This window comes from Fusarium keratoplasticum, chromosome 5, assembly GCF_025433545.1.
Source record: "Fusarium keratoplasticum isolate Fu6.1 chromosome 5, whole genome shotgun sequence".
NCBI classification, from domain to species: domain Eukaryota; kingdom Fungi; phylum Ascomycota; class Sordariomycetes; order Hypocreales; family Nectriaceae; genus Fusarium; species Fusarium keratoplasticum.
The window spans coordinates 2,990,576-3,011,207 of NC_070533.1; the positions used below are offsets into that span (position 1 = coordinate 2,990,576).

The 20,632-nt window shown below is 55.5% G+C and overlaps 6 protein-coding genes across 6 annotated transcripts; 2 read left to right on the forward strand and 4 right to left on the reverse strand.

The window, feature by feature from the left end:
• Positions 1-12: 12 nt before the first annotated feature.
• Positions 13-1,350, reverse strand: NCS57_00754900 (NADH-ubiquinone oxidoreductase 24 kDa subunit, mitochondrial; the record flags this gene model as incomplete). Its single annotated transcript, XM_053057395.1, has 4 exons — positions 13-381; positions 560-850; positions 975-1,262; positions 1,312-1,350. The coding sequence occupies 4 exons, from the start codon at positions 1,348-1,350 to the stop codon at positions 13-15; spliced, it is 987 nt and encodes a 328-aa protein (XP_052913590.1).
• A 1,588-nt stretch (positions 1,351-2,938) lies between these two features.
• NCS57_00755000 (uncharacterized protein) lies at positions 2,939-4,752 on the forward strand (the record flags this gene model as incomplete). Its single annotated transcript, XM_053057396.1, has 3 exons — positions 2,939-3,544; positions 3,592-4,611; positions 4,669-4,752. The coding sequence occupies 3 exons, from the start codon at positions 2,939-2,941 to the stop codon at positions 4,750-4,752; spliced, it is 1,710 nt and encodes a 569-aa protein (XP_052913591.1).
• Positions 4,753-5,063: 311 nt separating this feature from the next.
• On the reverse strand, positions 5,064-6,532 carry NCS57_00755100 (DAO domain-containing protein; the record flags this gene model as incomplete). The annotated part of the gene is made up of 2 exons (XM_053057397.1): positions 5,064-6,188; positions 6,281-6,532. 2 exons carry the CDS (start codon positions 6,530-6,532, stop codon positions 5,064-5,066), a joined length of 1,377 nt encoding a protein of 458 aa, XP_052913592.1.
• A 1,175-nt stretch (positions 6,533-7,707) lies between these two features.
• NCS57_00755200 (Protein kinase domain-containing protein) lies at positions 7,708-11,187 on the reverse strand (the record flags this gene model as incomplete). Its single annotated transcript, XM_053057398.1, has 2 exons — positions 7,708-8,409; positions 8,461-11,187. 2 exons carry the CDS (start codon positions 11,185-11,187, stop codon positions 7,708-7,710), a joined length of 3,429 nt encoding a protein of 1,142 aa, XP_052913593.1.
• Positions 11,188-15,895: 4,708 nt separating this feature from the next.
• NCS57_00755300 (uncharacterized protein) lies at positions 15,896-17,291 on the reverse strand (the record flags this gene model as incomplete). The annotated part of the gene is made up of 3 exons (XM_053057399.1): positions 17,258-17,291; positions 16,109-17,205; positions 15,896-16,036 (listed from the first exon to the last, which is right to left on the reverse strand). The coding sequence occupies exons 1-3, from the start codon at positions 17,277-17,279 to the stop codon at positions 15,896-15,898; spliced, it is 1,260 nt and encodes a 419-aa protein (XP_052913594.1). The 5' UTR covers positions 17,280-17,291.
• A 1,019-nt stretch (positions 17,292-18,310) lies between these two features.
• On the forward strand, positions 18,311-20,548 carry NCS57_00755400 (Ubiquitin-like modifier-activating enzyme ATG7; the record flags this gene model as incomplete). The annotated part of the gene is made up of 4 exons (XM_053057400.1): positions 18,311-18,513; positions 18,560-18,683; positions 18,735-20,030; positions 20,078-20,548. 4 exons carry the CDS (start codon positions 18,311-18,313, stop codon positions 20,546-20,548), a joined length of 2,094 nt encoding a protein of 697 aa, XP_052913595.1.
• Positions 20,549-20,632: the final 84 nt, after the last annotated feature.

Genomic DNA, 20,632 nt, shown 5'->3' on the forward strand with positions numbered 1-20,632 from the left:
TGCATTGTAGTTCTACAAGTCGGACCGCGTGGTCTCGGTTCCCCAGGGCTCCGCGAGCAGGTTCGTCTGGCCGGCGCTGTTCTCGCATGTGCTTCGGCCGCTGAGGGGGCCGGGCTTGGGGACGCTGACAGTGGAGGGATCGGTGGCAGTGGCGCTGGCCTTGAGGGCCTTGAGGAGGTCGACGACGGACTCGGGGGTGAGGTCCTCGTAGTAGTCGTCGTTGATCTGGATCATGGGGGCGTTGACGCAGGCGCCAAGGCACTCGACCTCGAGGATGGTGAAGAGGCCATCAGCAGTAGTCTCGCCTTGCTTGATGCCGAGGTGGTTCTTGATGGCCTTGACGATGACGTCGGAACCGCAGCCTCCGAGCTGGCAAGGGGTCTAGTAAAGAAATTGTTAGTTGGTTCCGTGCTTCTTTATTGTCCGGGTCTTCAATGACGTCTATCCGCCTCGATCCGAGAAACCGTCCGATACGGCTACAACCGAGCGGAGCAGCAATTGCCATTCCCAGACGCGTGCCATTGAATCCCCAAGTTGAGCAGTAAGAGAGCAAACGTACAGTAGTGCAGATCTGGACAAAGAACTTGCCCACGGGGGTTCGGTTGTACATGGTGTAAAAGGACGCAACCTCGTAGACTCGCATGGGGGGCATCTCGAGGAGGCGGGCGACCTCGTTCATGACGCTGATGCTGGTGAAGCCGTGCTGGCGCTGGCCGAGGTCGAGCAGGGGCATGACGGCGGCCTTCTTGTACTGCGGGGGGTATTTCTTGAGGATCTCGGCAATGACGGCCTGGTTCTTCTCGTTGAACTTGAAGGGGAGCTCGGGGTTGTTGTCCTTGGTGTTGCGATGCTGTGGCACACGGAAAAAGACGTCAGACACAGGCTCCATTCACTCATCAAGACTATGCACTTCGGTAGATGCGTGCATGGCCGCAATTGGGAGCGCCAATTGACGACGGGGAGTGGTTGCTTACCACCATGAGGGAGTCGCTCGGTCGGCGGGCTGAGAGGGAGAAGGCGGCTCGGGTCTGGGGGCGGGCTGCCCGGCACGCCGGCCGGAGGGCGGATCGGAGGAGGGGAGAGATCTTGCTCGCCATTGTGACGGGGAGATTGAAGAACGGAGCGGCGTCGTCGGGGGGAGGAGGTCGGCTTCGAGAGCGATCGTGAGGTCGTCTGGGTCTTGTCAAAATGTCGCCGTCGTAGAACGAAGCAATCGAATTGGAGCTGCTTGTAAAATGGGCATCTGTGATTGGTGCACTCGGCTGAATGTCGGGTTTAGCCGGTGCTTAGCATTGGCCCGACGGTACGTACCGCTTCTGCTGCTGCACCCATCCATCTTGAGTCGGCCATTCTTGTTAAGAAGTGCTATCCACTTCGTCTTTCATGTTCTACCAACTATTGAGGATTCTCACCATGTAGTGAACCGAATATTCTCAAACTACATTTGCTTCAATCCGTAGTCCAGCTGCATCTCTGCCAGTTCACCGCCCAAACAACTCGCAACACCGCCCGTTTCTAGAAGCAGCTCCGTCCAGTGGTCGTGTTGGTGTTGGCGAGTGTATCGGTCGACCTTGATATCGCTTCCTTGTCGCTCAAGCCCTCGCTTACCGGAACTTTACAGAGAGTATGTATATCGTGACATAGGGCGAAGGAGGTCATATGAGCTTGGATAACGGGTGGTTCTCTCGTCTTATTGCTAGCCGAAGATATCTCCTTCTGCCAACACATTTTCAATCCCGTCCTTTCACACCATCAAAGGATTGCACGCGTGGCACCGCATCTCGGTCCAGCTGCCCGCGCGCAATCTGCCAATGTCTCCCCGCAGGTGCTGATTACCACAGCTACACGTTACTGGGCAGGTCTTGTCATGTCGTGCTTGACCGTTCGGGCTCACCTCTTGTCCAGACTCGATGCGAGATGAGGGCATTGTGCGGCGGTCAGCACAGACATTGGGTCGCCTCCGGTTGAGGAGCCTTTTCATGATCAGCCCTGAACCACCACGGGCTCGGCTGTCACCTTGCCGTGCGTGCCTGGTCTCGGTGAGACGTCAGAGCGAATTTTCTGATATTCTCTTGATGACGATCTCACTCGCTCACTCGCAACTCGCTTCCTCACGTGCCGTGACTTAGACGACGGCGTACAGGGTCCATATAAGCTTAAAGGGTCGTCGCGTCGTCCCGTCAGCCCAGCATCAAAGTCAAAGTACGTAACTTGGACGGGCCTGAACTCTCGGTGTCTGGGCAGCACCAGCACATACACAGAGAGTCCTTCGGCTACAGGCTTGTCTCGTCGCTCTGAGACAGGATATTGTATTGGGCGGTGATGTGGCACAGCGGCTCATGTCGTGGCCCCTCGAGGCTTCATAACACGGAGCCCGCTGGCCACCTGGTGGGCGAATATCCTGAAAGCGCCCTCTCCTCTCGAACGCGGTTCATGCTGGTTCGTCGCTCGTGAGCGACCTCTCATCTCTCAGTTTCCGTGATGCGGGGAGGGGTCCCAGGTTTGGCGTAGGGAGCCGGCGCTGTGATGGTTGAGACTAATTTTAGCCCGTTTCGAGCCCAGGTCGAGAAGAGACAAGCCCGGACAGGCTTATTTATTGTCTAGAATTATAGGTACAATATCCCCCAGCCACAGCTGCAATTATTGGACTGGTTGATCTGGCGGCGCTGCTCGCTTCCATTGCCAACAAGTGAAAAAGACGAGGGTCGAGAAAGGAGACTTCAGCCTCAGAGAAGACCAACCTAAGGCTCATCAATAACTGCAATCCCGTTCCTTCCCTCAATGGATCAATGAGTGCGCTCTTTCCTAACTGAGTATCTCAACCCCCCCTCCTCTTCCTCTGCCTCAACCTCCTATCTCTCTCTCTCCTCCTATCTCTCCTACGTCTTCTTCTCCTCCTCCAAGCTGCATTCTCTCCTCCTCGTGAGAAGCTCGCACCATGCCAATTAAGTCGCGCTTTTCCGTCACGGTTCCCAACTGTTCTATACAGCAATGGGTTTTCGGCTCTCCTTCCGGTCCTATCTCCAGCAACAAGGCTTGGATCGACCCCGATCGCCCTGAGACACACTATCTGACCTACTCCGATGCCCGTCTTCTCGCCAAGCGCATCGCCGTTGGCCTAATAGACAATGGCCTCAAGCCAGGTGACCGCGTGCTTCTTATTGCGGGCAATAGCATCTTCTTCCCAGCCATTGTGTTTGGAATATGGATGGCCGGTGGCGTCTTTACAGGGGCAGGTCCGAGTTCGGTCAGCCGAGAGTTGGCCTTTCAGATCAAGGATAGCCAAGCCTCCTTCATGATTGCTGCCGAGGAAGTTCTGGATGTTTCATTGGATGCCGCGACTCAAGCAGGCATGAAGAGTGATCAAGTCTTCATGTTTGACTCGACATGGCCAGACTCGCCAGTTCTTGAAGCTGAGCCTCGCAAGGGCAGTCGTCACTGGACTGAACTCATATCGTCCAAGGCAAAGGGTGAAGAGTTTGTATGGGCTGAGCCAAACGATTCCAAGAATGTCACTTGCACTCTCAACTATAGCTCAGGGACGGTAAGGCTTGCTTCAATGGCCTCCTGACGTATACTGACAACTCGCAGACTGGAATGCCCAAAGGCGTTGAAATATCGCACTACAATCACGTTGCGAATGGCCTCGGAGTCGTTAGCTTTCAGAAACTCAATCAAGAGTACGAAGCTCGCACCCGCCGTGCTGCCGCTCTCTGCTTTCTGCCGATGTATCACGCCTTTAGTCAAGGCTACTTCATCACTTGCTTCCCCTACGAGCGGATACCCGTCTATGTTATGCCCTCGTTCGACTTCCCCAAGATGCTTGCTCACATTCAGAACTTGCGCATCACTAAGCTCCTCGCCGTCCCGCCCATTCTCATTCTCATGTCCAAACATCCGCTGGCCCGGCGCGCTGACCTTAGCAGCATCGACATGATTGCCTCCGGAGCGGCGCCGCTAGCAAAGGACACACAGCGTGAGATCAACAGCATGATGCCCCAAGGCGTCTCAGTTGTGCGGCAAGGCTGGGGCATGACGGAAGCGACCTGCACAGCACTGTCGTGGGACCCCAACAAGCCCTCCAGCTCTGCGGTTGGTGAACTCATGCCTGACTGCCAGGCAAGGTTGACCGACATCGAGACGGGGGCCGAGATCACGACTGCGAACACTTCGGGTGAGCTCTGGATCACGGGTCCCACGGTGATGCGCGGGTACTGGCGCAATCCTACTGCAACACAGGAAGCCTTCGTCTTGGACCCGGATGGAACTCGATGGCTTCGCACAGGAGACGTTGCTTACGTGGAGGAGTATACACAGGGAACTCTCTTTCACATCGTCGATCGGGTGAAGGAGTTGATCAAGGTCAAGGGGTTCCAGGTCGCTCCAGCCGAACTCGAGTCCATCCTCCTGGAGCGAGAGGATGTCGCTGACGCTGCTGTCATCGGAGCCGTTATCGATGGCGAAGAACTGCCGCGCGCTTACATCGTTAAGACGCCCAGTGGCAAGGATACGACGGAACAGGCCATCGCCGACTGGCTGGCCACGCGTGTAGCCAGACACAAACGACTCAGGGGCGGCGTGGTGTTTGTCGATGCCATACCCAAGATTCCTGTAAGCCTCCCTTTCTTGATACACGATCAGTCTCAACTGACACATGTCAACCCCCAGTCTGGCAAGATTCTCCGCAAGGCGCTCCGCGAGTGGGCTCAGCGCGAGGTTAACGACGGCCGAGAGGTGCGCGCCAAGCTGTAGGTCGGCGGCGGCGATATGCGGGCATGCTAATCCGTTGTGTTTTCTCGCAGGGCGTGACCCTCGGCACGTCTGCGGGTCCTCTATAGTATTACAGCAATGCGATAATGATGTTAACTGGAGGCGAAGCCGAACCTATCAGGAGAGATTTTTAACGTACTAATATGAAGGCTCCGTGGGTTTCGGATACTGAGGCAGTGTTTTGGGCAGTCATGTAAACAGATACGGAATGACTTGGCTCCTGTCTTGCTTTTCACTTGGGGATTCCATATCCATAGTCTATATATCACTATTCTTGGCCTCAAGTCTACATCTCAAAGATCACCGATGACGGCTTTGATCTCCTCCTCCAGCGTCGTCGGGATCACCATGACCCTCGCCGCATCGGCCCTCCCTCCGTGGATACGGTACTCAGCCGGGAGCTCAACACCACCCTTGACCCCCAATATCTCGTGGGCCACAGCGACAGCACACCTTGCTGCTACCGGCATCCCGTGGCCCGTGTATCCAGCGCTTATCCATAGTCCGCTATCTTCGCCGCCGAGGGCTGCGGGCACCTGACCGACCCAGGGGTACCCGTCCCGCGAGTAACCCATGATGCCCGTCCACTCATACGTGGCGTCCAGAGTAGCTTCCTCGGTCTTTTCAGGCGCCTTGAGCTTGACCGCTTCGTGCAAAGCAGCTCGTAGTCGCTGGCCGATAACAGGATCGACGGAATCGTCTCGCGACACGCCAACCTCCCTCTCCGGCACACCCAGCCTCTCACCACCGAGTATGAGCTCGCCCGAAGGCCGTTGAATGAGATAGTCATCACCACCAGTGGGTGTTTCCCACACGTGAGTGTGCGGCAGAGGCGAGCTGTCTCCAGGCGGAGTCAGGGCGCAGACTTGTCCACGGACAGGGACGAGCAGACCCGTGAGCTTAGGGAGGAGGTGGGAGGTGTAGGCGTTTGTGGCCAGAACCACTGACTTGGCTGTGATCTGTCCGCGAGGCGTGTGCAGAGTCCATGAATCTCCTACGCGCTGCAGGTGTTGGACTGGCGTCTTTGTCTGGAGGTTGAATACGCTCGAGTCGTTCTCGCTGAGAAGACGCTCAAAGACCCAGGCAACGAGCTTGTACGGCCACAACTTGGCAGCATTAGGCTGATATACAGCAGCATATGCCTGAGGAACACGCAGCTTCTGCAGCTCTTCATTATCGGTGACGATCTTGGCCTGGTCGGCGAGATCAGGGAACTCCCGCCTCAGACGATCGAGATGCTTGGACACGAGGTCGAGCACCGATTTTGAGGGGAGAACGTGAACGCCCCCGGTGGTTTCCCAGTCGCAGGGGATCTTATTCTCGGCGACGAGGTCGCGGAGGAAGTTGTATGTGCCCAGCTCGAAGCGGGAGACGGGTGGTTTGGCAGCGTAGATGAATGGCTGACAGTGGCCACCATTCTGTCCAAGTTGTCAGCATTTTTCAGCCCGATTGAGATACCTAACAAGTGATAAAGGTATCATGCTTCAATGAGAATCAGATATCCACTCACCCGTCCTGTAGCTCCCCAGCACGCCTCCCTCGCCTCAAGAAGTACCACCTTCTTTCCACCTTTGACCAGCTCCCTCGCCGCAAACGCACCCGTGATGCCGCTGCCGACGACAACCACGTCAGCCGTGGCGGGGAGGTCTTCCGTGGTCCGATGGCCCAGCAACTTGTCCGATGGCTGCTGATGCCAGTATGACCTTGTGCTCTCGACACTGGGCAGCTCTGCCTGTCCTTGAAGCGGCGTGGGGACTGTCATGGTTGACCAAGTGGTAGTTTAGTGTGGTTAGCTTGTTGTGTGTGTGTGTGTGTGTGTGTGTGTGTGCTCGTTCTCTTTTGTAACCTCGGTTGTCGTGGTCTTTCAATGAGATATCTCGTCGTAGTTGAATGAGTACAAGTGTATCGTCATGTATCGCTCCTACAGACCCCGCCTTATACAGTACCCAACTTACATAACGTGCATGGCGCGAGTCTTGGGCTTTATCAGACAAGATAGGCATGCAAGATAAACAGAGCAACAAGCTGCAGCTTTAACAGTCAATCACTTCAGAAAATGCACTTGTCCTTTGAACTGGTCATATCATATTCATGCCATTTCGTCGTCAGAATCATCACCAACTATCAGATCAACCTCCTCCGTCAGCTATGAATCCAGCTGCTGCCCATTCCCAACGAGGCCTTTCCTCTGGGTGTCCCGGGCTTCAAAAGTATACTCGACGAGCCATTTCTATAATTTACATGATTCCACCTCTCGAGTCGACAATAAGTATCCGTCTTCCGCTCCTTCAATGGCTTGATGCAATCCTGTGAGAAACCTTTTTAACCGTTCCGCATCCTGTGTCCCTTCCCTTCCTCTGCTGATCCCTTGCAGAGCTATGCCGAACTTTTGCATTATTACTCCCCGTATCCATGTACTCGCAACATGTCTAATTCCTTCCAGGGTATTTCGTACACGCAGTCTCCTTCTCGGAGACGCAAATGCTTCAGCTATCCTTCCGTGACTGAGCACATTGTCAATATGTGTCATCGCCCGGGGGCTGTGTAAAAAGAAGAAGAAAAAGAGTCGGCAGGTATAATAGGTAGTCGGCTCGGCTCGGCTCGACTCGATATCGTGTCGTAGCTATGCCTGAAAGCAATGGTTTGCGGTTCGAACTGTAAACAACCGACTCAACAAAACGCCTAGCAAACAGCAGCCTCCCGCTGACGTCTTCCATTTCTCGTCGTACCGTCGTGTCGTTTCGTGGTGTGGTATGGTGTAGTGTGTGTGGTAGAAAGTTGGTGGGTGTATCGAGGCACAAAATCCTCCCAGTGGCCTCATTCTCCCTATACCCAGTCGGAGCGTATGAACCATTCCGTAGTCAACTGCCCCTGTCCAACATAAAGTGCTGGTGGAGTTCCTCTCCTATCCAGGTTCAAATAAAATCCCAATGTTCCTCAAACATCCGTCATCTCAGTGTCGCTATCACCCGCGATGGACACGGGGAACAGTTCGGCTGGTCCCCAGTTTCCCTCGTATACCGTCGCCGGAGCGGCCCGATGTTCGCTAACCCACCGCAGTCCCTCAAGTTCGAGCACCTGGTGCACCGTAGGTCGCTCATCGGGCTCCTGTGCCGTCATCATCCGGACAATCGAATCGAGAGAGCTGGTGTGCATGGCATTAACCATGAATTCAGGGGGCTGCTGCAGTTCCGATCGCTTAAACGAGCCAAACAGGTTGCTAGGATCGTGCGTCTTTCCGCTGGTGAAATCATCGCTGTGAGCCGACTCGGTAGGGTTTCCTGTGGCGTCTCGTTGGACCTCGATAGATGGTGTCCATGTGAGACTCGGCACCTCGGAGAGGTCACCCGACCGCAGGGCAATCCACGTGGGACCGTTGTCCGGGAGCACGACATTAGCTGCCGTTTCGAGGATGATGAGTCCAAGCGAGAAGACATCGGCAGCTTGACGTGCCTTGCCCTTGAGCATCTCTGGAGCCATGTACTCGCGATCACCCTCTACGTCGACACCCTCAGTGGATGTGCAAGCCTGGGCAAGTCCAAAGTCGCCAATCTTGAGAACACCCTCAAATGTGATGAGAATGTTGGCTGGCTTCAAATCGTGGTGCATGAACCCCGCATCGTGAATCTCCTTCAGACCCTGTCCCTAGGTTAGCTGCATAGTCGCACGGCGTGTATCAGCGAAACTTACCAAGCAAAGGTCCTGCAGGATCTTGTAGATGCGGAAATCATCCAATCGGCCACCTTGCCCAACGTTGCCCAGAAACTTGTCAAGTGTGCCCTCCTCGCAGAACTCTGTCTGGATGTACAGGTGAAAGTTGTGCTCCCAGTCATCATAGTACTTGACCACATGCTCGGCATGAGACAGAGCCTGCAGGATACGTGCCTCCCGAACCTTAATCTCCCGCTCTCGAGGTCCATGGTAGGGGTGCTTGCTCTTCTTCACAGCATAGACCTGACCCTTTGCGGGGCTACGGTTTCGGGAGCATGGCGTCGTAGAAAGACCCTCAAAGTTCATTTGTCGGGGATCCGCCTTGGTCACCCGGTAGACTGTGGAAAACTCGCCCTTGCCGATCTGTTCAACCTTGTCGAATCGGGAATTCAAGCTTGCATCAACATCAAGGTTGCTCGTGCGGGCGTTGACTGGTGTTACAAGAAGGCTGGTGGAGGATCGAAGGTCCCGGCCTGCTGTAGGTGTGACGGGAGGCGGCATGTCGGAGTAGCTCTCGCTGGTCTGAGAGATCGAAAGTCGGCTGGTATCGAGAGGGAGAAGGCTCTCCTGAGGAGTCTGTGGTGTACGGCGTCCATCAAGAGGGCTCGCTGGATCAGAGAGGTTTGTCTTAGTAAATGCTTCACGAGAAATCAATGGTTGAGACATGAGAGATGTGCTTAGAGAGGAAGGGGAGTGAAGCCCACGCTGGGCCCTTGAGCGGCTGAGTGAAGAATAAGGAGGTGAAGGCGAATGCCGACGCTTGAGGGTGACAAGCCGATCTGAAATGTCGACCATGCCATCCCCGGCGTTCGGCTTCGTGAGGACCGACTTACAAGTTGCTTCTCGAGGTATTGTCGAACCGACAATGGGAGTGGGGGCGTGAAGAGTCCGGTTTGCACTTGGGCTTTGGTTGGCACTGGGGCACTCGAACGACTTCTCGCTAACCTTGCTCAGGCTGGGAGTAAGATTGTTCTTTGTGGGAGTGGGAGGAGCATCACCCTCCATGGGGTTTGAAAAGTCAATGGTTTCACCAAAGAGCTTGTGCTCCTCGCCATCCAAGCTAAGGATGCTGCTGCGGCGTGAGCTTCGGGAGGCATTACCACGCTGGAAGATGGCCAAGCCCTTTCCAGGGTTACCAAAGCTGTTGGGAGCTGCGGCGCCGATAGGGTTAAAAGGTGTAGAAGGAATGCCTCCAAAAGAATTACGGTTGTTACCCCTCTTCTTAAGGGCACTTCCTGCTGGTGGAGGAAAGGTGGCGAAGGGGTTCGAGTGCTTCTTGCATGGAGTGTCTGGCGGTGCCATCTTCTTGTCCGCCTCCTCTTCCGGGTTTCGGTTCACCTTGGAAATCAGACCTGTAGAGCTGAAAGCGCCAACCCACAGTTGCGACTTGTTAGGGGTCGCCATCGCCCTCGAAGGGTCACTCGGTCTTGTCGGTCGTGTCGCATTAAGAGGCAGAGAGCGAGAAAACAAGTGAGGTCTGGGGCGATCTGGCATTCGTGCAACCGGAGCATAGATGGGCGTCTCCTCCGTCAGGGAGTTGCCAGAAGAGGATGTTGTGAGAGTCTTGGAGAGGGGGTGAGGCTGGAAGGTCCTGTCGCCAGTGAAAGTGGGCGGCTTAGAGGTAGGCGTGGTTGAAATGAAGGGGCTTTCTTGAGGCACGGCGGGAGGGACGAACTGGTCCAGAGAAAGTCGTGGTCGGCTCCGGCTTGGTGAGAATTCAGAGCTGATCTGAGCAAGCTGTCTCTCGCCCGATCGCCTACCCCAAGATCCACGCTCGCCATACCTTTGCTGAAGAGTTGATTTCCGTAGCGAAGATGACCTCTTAGGAACCGTCGTTGTTGGCGTAGGAGAAGGTAGTGGCTCGCGCGATGGAGCGCCGCCATTAGCGGAGAGTTCATATTCAGCAGCCGAGTCTTCATGGATATAAAAGCTCTGTGAAGACGTCGTGTTTGAACCGAAAATGTTCTGATCCTCATTCTGACCCAGTCCTGTGATTCCATGCAAGCTCCGTCGCTTAGCCACCGGGCTTCCTTGGCTGGGCTGGTCCAGATTCATGGTCGCATCGCTGCGCTTCAGCGGGCAGTTGTTTGAAACCATGAAGTTGTCGTTGTTAGTATCAAAGGATTTGAAAGGAGATTGCGAGGAGCCCGAGACGTCGAGGTGCACGCTGTGGCGCTTCTCGGAGCTCTTGGGGCTTGTGGCTCCAAGCGCGTTGTTCTCCTGCCCCGATGATTCAATGACAGAGGGTGTGGGCACCATTGGTAGTGAGTTGCCGCTATCGGGTGCCGTGTTAAGCGCTCTCTTCAAGGGACTCTTTGGTGATGCACGCGCTCGTGTCAAGGGCCTTGAAGGAGACGTCTTTGCCGCCTTGGCAGATCGCAGTGATAGTCTGACACTCGGGCGGAAAGGAGTGAATATGGCCTGGTGCGCGACGGCGCCGTTAGCGTGAGGCGGTGCTGAGCGAGCGTGCGGTGACAGAGGATGTTGATGTTGCGGTGTTGAGCCGAGTCGGCGGCAGGGCGATTGAGGGGAAGTGTGGTGCGGGCTGTCGGGGCTCTGCGTGTTGGAGCGCGACAGGAACTTTGAAGAGGGTGATCGTGAGATAGACCGTCGCAGCGTGCGCACAGCTGATGTGACGTCGATCTGGTGAGCGTGTGTTGGCGACGGGAGGGCGAGTGTGCCACCGCTGCTGTTGGAGAAGGACATTGTGTGCGTGGAATGCTAAGCGTTCGGGGGTATCGCGGGCAGCCAGCAGAAGAGGAATGCCCACGTAAGCAGTACTAAGGTTGTGTGCGCAATAGTCCTTCTAATTCTCTATAATTCGAGATAAAAGGCAGGTAAGAATTCAGTAGGGGCGAAATCGAAAGTCGAGGCTCGGTCGTCGGCCGAAGATTGGTGAATGGCCAAGCAGAGCTGCGTGAACGTCGAATCGAAGAGGTGAGAGAAGTAGCTCGAGGCGATGCCCTACAAAATCGCGAAAAGCTGTGCCAGTCTCACTGGGATGCTAGAGGTCATATCATGACTCGGAAACCGGAGGCAGATCGAACACTAGGGCAGGCAGACAGTTTTGTAACGAGTGCAGGCAGCAGTCGGATCGTGAAGAAGTGATGTCGTCAAGCAGGCAGCCAAAAAAGGCGGACCGGGATAATATGAACAAGTTGTGATAGAGCAAAGGTGAGTGTTGACAAGAGGGGGAAGAAGGGGACGGGGTTGGAACTACTCGGTAGTAGTAGGAGTGCTTGTTGTCCGAACTATTAGATAGCCTTGTCGCGCGTGGTCGTCCTCGCTCGGGGGGTGGGCGGATTCAAGAAACGGGGAGAAGATAGTGTGGGCAGTTACACCATGGCGCTCGTCGGCATCGGCGTCCTGACACAAACCAAACACCCGTGAAAGTGAGTCGTCTCTTGTCTTTGCGTATGCGTCCTGGTTTGTCGGGTGCAAGAGAAGGAGAACCCCTCGTGTGGCTGCGTTGAAACCAAGAACCCTTTCTCAGGGCATAGCGTGGATCCTCCAACGGGGTCTGGTGACTCAGGACGTCAGGTCGAAAGGACAACGAGTGGTAGTGGCGAATCGGGCTGGTATGCACTTGGCTCGTCTGGTTTGGAAAAGTTGGGAAAAGACCCAGAGGGTGTGGGAGGAATTGAATTGGAAGGGCGAGAAGAGAAGATGATGGGATGGATGGACAAGACAACCTAGAAGAGAGATCCGGGACTCGAGCGACCTAGGATTAGGATTGCGCGTGTTAGGCGGGCGGGCGCACGCTGGCAGTTGATGGACTGGACAGGACGGTTGGGTCTCTTGGCCCGTTTAGTTTTAGAAGGGCACCCCCCGTAAAATGCAGTGGGGAGTCGCCAAAACCTACCTTACCTCCTGCCCAAGGCACGAGGGCCAGCCAGCCAGCAAGCGGGAGGGAGTAAAAGGGCAAGCGCGGGTGGGACGGCCAGGCAGGGGAGGCGCGGTGGGGAGAGGCCGGGACACGGGACAGGGAAGCCACTGACGGGGGACCATTGAGCAAATTGGTGCGCGCTTGAGAGGCGAACAAGGCAGGAAGCAGCAGGCTGGGGCAGGAGCGCGTCCACGAGAAGTGACGCATTTGTTTACAATGTTTCCTTAAAGGGAAAAGCGCGACACGAAAGACGCGTCTCTTCAGACAAGGGGGGGTGGCAGGAGGTGGGGCCCCAACGCACCTTCCCAGGACTCCCCTTGTCAGGCCATGGCGCCGGGGCTGGTCCCCCGTAGGCCGTAGCCCGCCGTGGTCCGTCCACCTCCAAGGCTTTAGCTCTGATCCATCCGAGCCATCATCGGGACAATCACATTCCCTCCGTCTAAGACGAGGTTTTTGGCTTCCCGCGCTGTGTCTTTGTCGTACATAGTCTACGTACGTAGTAGTTCTGGCAACGACGGACCGGCTGAAAGAGGTCGATGATCCTGGATCTTCAGGGAGAGCACGTTTTCTATGACGGGAGTGTACCGCGGATACGCCAAGCTCCCGCAGGTCAGTTTTGATGGTTCCTGAAGCCGAAACTTACCAGTCTGCAACATAGGAGAGAGTGACGGGGCATCCATATCTCAGGGAGACGACTCTCCACTCTGCGGCCTATTGTCCAGGCTATCGCTCGCTTCGTGTTGCCCTTTCTCAGGGCAGATTCGGGGCTCCTATTCTCCCATAACCCACTCGGCCCCGTCGATACAACTGACAACAGCAACAACAAATTGACTGACACTCTTGATGAGACAGACTGACATGTCCCAGCGCCAGCGCGCCAGTGCTCGAAAGCCCCTGTCGTCGATGCTCCACTGGGCGCATCTCAGCGCCAGTGCCCAGGGGTCCTCCCGTCCTGAGGTGCCCTGATTGTCGTCTCTCACAGGTCCCAAACCCAAAGACCAGCCAGCCAAGCCAGCCCTCCGACCTCTCTCAGGTCTAGGGGCTCTTGCCAGGGGGTTCCCAGAAGTCTGGCAGTCGACGGGGGTTTCCACGTCGCCTCGCGCCCGTTGTAGATCATCCATGGCATGGCATGGAATTGGGACGAGATGGGATGGGATCGTGGTGAGATGGCACGAGGTGATCTCGAGGTATCCCATCTATAGACCGAAGCTGCGCGCTGAGCGCTTCTGCTGGTCGCTCGCGTGGTCGCAGACTTCCAGACGCTCAACGGATGGACAAGATGGTGCTGCTTAGGCGCTGTAAGGCCGCAGAAGGTCGCAAGCAAGATACGATGGGGCCGTGTTGCGGCATCTTGATGCCCACCGGTTCGCTGGCTCCCGTCCTTCAGACCATTCAGCGTCATGATCGCCGCCGTCAGTCTTTGGTGAGCATGCCTCATCCCGGAACCCATCAAGCCTTACCTCGTACTTGGAGCCCGAATACGTCGAGCTTACACGTACGGGTAGGTACATCAGAACTGATGTCAACGAGCTACTGGGTAGGTAGCATGTAATAAGCCCTGGCCAGCGACGTCTTCGTGCCAGTTGCTGGAGCTTGTCTTGTCTTGCATGCTCTGGCAGCATCACGACCTATCTTGTGGTTGAGCAGCCGCCCCGTGGCCCTCGTCTTCTGGCCGGCCGGTCCACTGGCCGCCACCACCTAGCCAGCTCATCGGGCACGCACCAGCACACAGCGCACACCAGCTCAGCACATCCATCCATCCCATGCGCATCGACCCCCATGGCATCAGCCATGCCATGCCATGCCCTTCCATCCCGATGCACCGGGCCTCCATGACGCGCAGCAAATCTCCTCGATCAAAACAAACAAACCCATCCCTCATGCCCCGTTCCCCATCCCATCCCCCATCATCCCCTATTACACTGCACACTCCCCACTGTGAGCTGGACTAGCTGACGGTGGTAATTTGATCTTTAATTATGCTCTTTATGCCGGCCAGCCCATGTCATTTCGCTTCTTGTGGGAGACTCCGGGGTTGGCCCCGCCGGATCCGAGAAGGAGACGTTGTGAGTCGTCGGACAAGCCATCCTTTGTCCCCTGCCTGCAAGCCCCAAGAGAGGGACCACCCGATGGCTCATATCAAAGTTATCGCAGCCCAGGCTTCGAGATTTGGAAGCTCTCCGATCCTGCCAGGCCACCAATGAGGGCTCCCTCTCGGCATATGTCTGCTTCTGCTGCTTTTCTTGGAGCTGCTCCGTGCTTCTTCAACGACGTCGATGGCCATACGTACCATGCGATGCCATGCCGTGCCGACTTACACGGACCGAGCCAGACGCACGACATGACCACCATGGTCGCCTTTGAATCCGCTTGCAACCTTTTTCTCCGGACGAACGCACAGCACGACCTAGCCTCGCCCCGCGCTCGCATAACTTGCACTAGACAAGCTATGAACAGGGGCCGGATTGGCTGTGCACAAAGGGGCTCGCGAACTTGTTGACCGCCTGACTGGTTGCATATTTTATGGGACGTCCGCTGCAGCTAGTAGGCCGTTGAAGCACACCGCACAACTCTTGCGGCTCTGTGAAATGAACCCCTACTGCATTCATATTGCAAGGGGCCGTCTAGGCGGCCTCGAGCAGAAGCGGTCTGCATCACCGAGACCAGTTTTTACTTCTCCTGAACCCCTATTCATGTCGAGTTTCTGGAACAACGAGCGTTGTCCTGGAGTTACACGATGCAAGCTGCGGACGGTGCTCGGATGCCGATATTATAGACGCATCTCGGGTTGGATACGGAACCACAACTACCGTCGACGGACGCCTCCACAGTGCACAAATTGGCTCTCCTGTGCTGTGCCGTCCGGTTTAATTAAGCGCCGTCATGCGGCCACCAAGTTTGGCCTGCATAAGATTATCCAAATCTGGTGTGCCATCAGGTGCGCCGTCCTCCGAAAGGGCAAAAGAAAAAAGGCCATGACGCAAAATGGGTTGATGCTCGTCCGACCCCAGATGCGACCAAGTGGACTCTTAAGGGCTTGGTTACCCTACACTATCCAGAGACAAGCTGTGCTGGGCTGTCATGGGCAGCAAGAAACCTGCTGGCCTCAATACCTGGCCACGCTGGCAATGCAAACGCACTTGGACGGATCGTGCCTATGCACGCGGCCGCCATGGGAAAGGGAGCATAAGCGCTTGAAAGGGGCTTGCTGTCATGGCCATTGATGATGCTTGATTGGACAATGGATGCCAGGGTTGACCTCATATTCGCAAGGGAGACAGAGGAGGGGTAAAACCTGGACATCAACTCCAAAGTCCCTCGTCTCCTTCATAGGCGAGTCTCATCTACGATTCCTCGTCAGGGAGAATCGAGATGAGCAATATTCGAGGGGTCAATTCCAGCAGGAGATCGGCGGTGAGCCTCTTCGCTCATCGCAGTGGCATTGAAATATTCGTCTGTTGATCTTATAAAATGCCATCACCCAACCTGTCTCTCGCTACGCAAAAGCCACATGCTCGGCAAACCGGACTACTTCCTCCAAGGTTCCCCGCACAGAGACGCAACAGGGGAGAGGTGAAGTGATGTGATGTGGTCGAGATACCGGCGATCTAATAGAGCTCCATCTTCTCGAGATGGATGAGACCGTTTGGTGGCTAGATCTGAATCAGCCTCGGAAAATCGCCAGTAGGACGGTATCAATCTCGTCTAGAGATCTGGCGTAGTAGGGGTTCAGATACTCACTGGTATGAACTGTCTCAGCTTTACGCCCGCCTCCCTAAACACACGGGCAGTCTCGTTGTCCATGCTATACCCATGGGCGTAGACGACCTCGCTGATGCCCACCTGGCATATCTTGATGCTGCACGTAAGGCAGGGACACGTGTCGCAGTACAAGACAGACCCCTCCCGGATCCTCTCCCGTCCCGCTTCGAGGAGGGCGTTCTCTTCGGCGTGGATGCACAAGCAGGTCGATAGTCCCACGCCCGAGCTGCTGCCCTCATTGCACCGGGGACAGCCTCCCTCAGCGCAGTTGAGTAGTCCCCTTGGAGTCCCATTATAGCCCGTGCTGATGACCCTGCGCTCCTTGCCCACAAGCACGCACCCGACCCTGCGCTTCATGCAGTTGGAGCGCTGAGCTGCCAGGGATGCCAACTCCATAAAGTAGGTATCCCAGCATGGTCGCAGGCGATCAGGGTTTGGGATATCCAGCTTGCCTAGGGTGGCATATAGGTGCGCGAGGGATGAAGATGTGTTGAGCAACCTCACGACGGCCCGGGAGATGAGCGGCGATAGTCCTGTCTTGGGATCGTACAAGTGGGCATCACTCTTCGCCACGAAGTCTTCCAGACTCATGTCCGGCCCCTCCGCGTTCCTCTGCTTGGCCCGCTGCTGGAAGCGGCGCCAGCGGACCGTCAACGGGGCGTCGACGGAGAGGAGCAGGAAGAAGGGCCGGCGCACAAAGACGTCGAGAACCGTCTCGGTAGGGATGTCGGTGGTGACGAAGCGGCTCCGCCAGCGCCTGGTGACAAAGTCGAGAAGCTCCTCAGGCGTGGAGAAGGTGTGCTGGGGACCAGCTCTGAGGGTCAGCGTGGTCTCAGAGGAAGAGTTGGTGCCATTCTTGGTGGTGAGCGCGGTCGAGGTCAGAGCGCCTTTGAATGCCTCGGGGACTGATGACTGGGACGGCGACTCCGGCCTGTGGTCCTCGGAGGGGGCCGAGGTGCCGTCCGGAAAGGAATTGGAAGATGCCGTCGATGGTGATGATGGTTGCAGGTAGAGATGTTTGAAGCCATGATGCTCGACCAGATACTGAGCCACCGTCTTTTTGCCGGAGCAGATGCCTGAGATGAGGTGAGTTTGAAACGGCCTTGCTATGGGTTAGAGTTTACGTACTACCGCAGACTCCAATGAGCATCTTGTAAGGTGCTCAACGTATGAGATTGAGATGAAAGAAACTTGGGATGAGCTTTGGTCGAGATATCTCGACTAGATTGAATTTTACCAAGTTGGTCTGCCCGACGCGACTGGCGTCTCTAAGCGCGTCGCTGTCATGGCACGTGTGGGGTGTGCCGTTTGCGGTCACTTCTAGAAGGCCGGCAGAACAAAAGGTCTGTCAGGAAGCGGCCAAAGGGTTTGCTTGAATGTCTCTCCATGCACTGGCCGCGACCTTGACGATCTCTATTTTGAGAAACCCATAGTGAGATCTGGATATTACTCTATCGACGGGGTTCATAGCGCACATTCCGGGAGGTGTGTGGGTTCATCTCGTTGCTCTAGGTGCAGCGACATCTCCCTTAAAGATGGCGTCGAGGGAGAAAGGGTCACATTCTTCTCCTGGGTCTGTGGAAATGGGTATAACGGGAGGGTAAGGGGTTGATTGAATTACTTTTATTGAAAGGAAAGTCATCCCTCTTGTTTCCCTGAGCGACCATAGATTGCGAATATTTGTTTACGGGTTTCTGTGTTTGGGACGTTGAATGCGACGCCGGTTCTGAGGGTTGAGAGCCAATCCTTTGCTGCATGTTAGACTGACCTGTGACGGCAGCTACCCTACACCCGGGCGTTAAACAGGGCTGACTTTTTGGCTTCTTGGCTGCCTGATGGGTGGGCGATAAGGCCGGGTTGAGCGGCCGATAAGCTGTACCCCGCCGCGGGGCCGCCTGGTGCCCTGGCTGCTTATGCTTGATGGAAGCTACTCGTCATTGTCTTGTGACGACAGGACCTGAGTTGAGTGACCAACTGAGTTCACATCCGCATCAAGTGACAGCCTCGCCGTGTCAGCCGTCCACACTTGCGTGCCTAATCTAGCTCCTACATTATATACTCATACTCATCCTCTTCCTTTCACTGTCAACCGCTGTCTGCGCAACATCCTTGGAACCCTTGAAACCTCCATACGTCTACCAACGCTCAGCAGCAGGCGACAAGCCCGTCAAAACCGTCAACATGGCTGCGAAGCCCCTGCAGTTCGCGACTTTTACGTCCGAGATAGAGCTGCCGTTCTACTCGGCGCTCTTCGGCTCAAAGCTCGACCATGACAAGCTCGACGACTCGGCGCGTAGCGTACTGGGACTCTACGAGCCGCGGCTGGAAGACCCCGAGTCTAGCTGTCGCATGCAGATCCTAGGAAATGCTCTCACGAGCGGCAGGTAGGCTCCTTATTTGATTTTGCGCATTCCTCTCTGACCATCGCAGAACTAATGCGCCCAGTCCGCCTCTTGGGACGATGAGGGCCGAGGGTATTATTAGGAACGTCAACACGCTCGAGGATTTTAAGAACATGGATAAGTCTGCCATGATTAAGACCGCTGGTCGACAGGTACTTGGATATAATCGAGCGGGCGCATGCGGGTTTTGCTGACAATTATAGGTCTGGGACGCGATCAAAGATGGTAGCATCTACTCTGTTCCGTCACTCCTCTCGTCATTTGTCATCCTCTCCTACGCCGACCTCAAAAAGTACAAGTTCACATACTGGTTCGCTTTCCCGGCCCTTCACTCCGATCCTTCCTGGAAACGATCCGGTCCGGCCGAGCACCTCAACGCCGAGGAGAGTACAGCTCTCGTGGATAGAGTTGGGACATGGAGGTACAGCGTGGATGCTCGTGAGCATGGTTTCTTCTTGGCCAAGAAAGTGCACGGAGCCCACCAACAGACTGAGGATACCGACGCCTCTCACAATCTTCCTTACAAGTGGGAAGTTGGCTCCCTTCGAGATTTCGAGGACGGTTTCTTCAACCAGGTTCCCGAGGAGGACCAGTATGTCGCCTTTGTCGACCCTTCAACATACCCCGAGGGACCTGGGTGGCCCCTGCGGAATTACCTGATTCTCATTCGGCAGAGGTTTCGTTTGACAAAGGTCAAGATCCTCTGCTACCGAGATACCTGGGCTAGGAGGCACGAGGCGCGAAGTGTGATCCTTCCGATTGAGATGGACCCTGTCGAGAACCTGGAGATCACCGAAATGCCCAAGGTTACAGGCTGGGAGAGGTCACGAAACGGCAAACTCCAGGCTCAGCAGGTCAGCTTGAGCGAATACATGGATCCCGCCCGGTTGGCCGATAGCTCAGTTGATCTGAACTTGAAGCTGATGAAATGGAGGATTGCGCCAAATCTGGACCTGGAAAAGATCAAGAATACAAAGTGCCTCCTCCTCGGCGCTGGCACTCTGGGGAGCTACGTTTCGAGAAACCTCATGGGCTGGGGCGTCCGGAAGATCACATTTGTGGATTATGGAAGGGTCTCGTTTTCGAATCCTGTGCGACAGCCACTCTTCGAGTTTACTGATTGTCTCGAGGGTGGGAAGCCAAAGGCACCCCGGGCAGCTGAGGTACTCAAACAGATCTACCCTGGTGTCGACAGTGAGGGACATGCTTTGTCAGTTCCTATGCTTGGACACCCATTTACAGACGAGGCCAAGACGCGAGGAGACTATGAGAAACTGGCAAAGCTCATCGATGAGCATGATGCTATCTTCCTCCTCATGGATTCGAGAGAGTCTCGATGGCTGCCAACTGTCATGGGAAAGGCTGCGGGCAAGATCGTCATGAACGCAGCTCTGGGCTTTGACTCGTATGTCGTGATGCGACATGGAAGCGAGACCAACGTTGAAGGTCAGGCACCACTTGGTTGCTATTTCTGCAACGACGTTGTTGCTCCAGCAGATGTAAGTCTTCTGATTCATTGATAGTTCCATATCTAACTCTTCTCTAGTCACAGAAGGATCAGACCCTTGATCAGCAGTGCACCGTCACTAGGCCAGGCGTTGCAGCTATTGCCTCTGCTCTTCTCGTCGAGTTGTTGACGAGCTTGCTTCAGCATCCTCTGGGTAAAGATGCACCAGCTCCGCAGCCAACACCAGGAGTGGTACCTGAGAGAGACCCCCCTGACCATGCCTTGGGTCTGGTGCCGCACCAGGTCCGAGGATATGTGTCGACGTTCCAGAATATCGTCATTCGGGGTCAGTCATATGACTGCTGCAGCGCATGTAGTCCCAAGATCCTTGATGCTTTCCGCAAGGATGGCTGGGGATTTGTCAAGAAGGCGCTCCAGGAGAAGGACTATGTTGCAGAGCTTTCAGGCCTGGCTGAGGTTCAGCGGAGAGCAGAGGAAATGGCGGCTCAAGTTGACTGGGAGGAAGACGATGACCTTGTAGAAGAAGAAGGAGAGGGAGAGTTGCTTTAGTCGTTTACAGGGGTAGGTGTTAGTTGCATGTATGGACTGTCTTAGACTTGGATTGCCTGGAAGGGCTTATGGGAGTTAGACTGG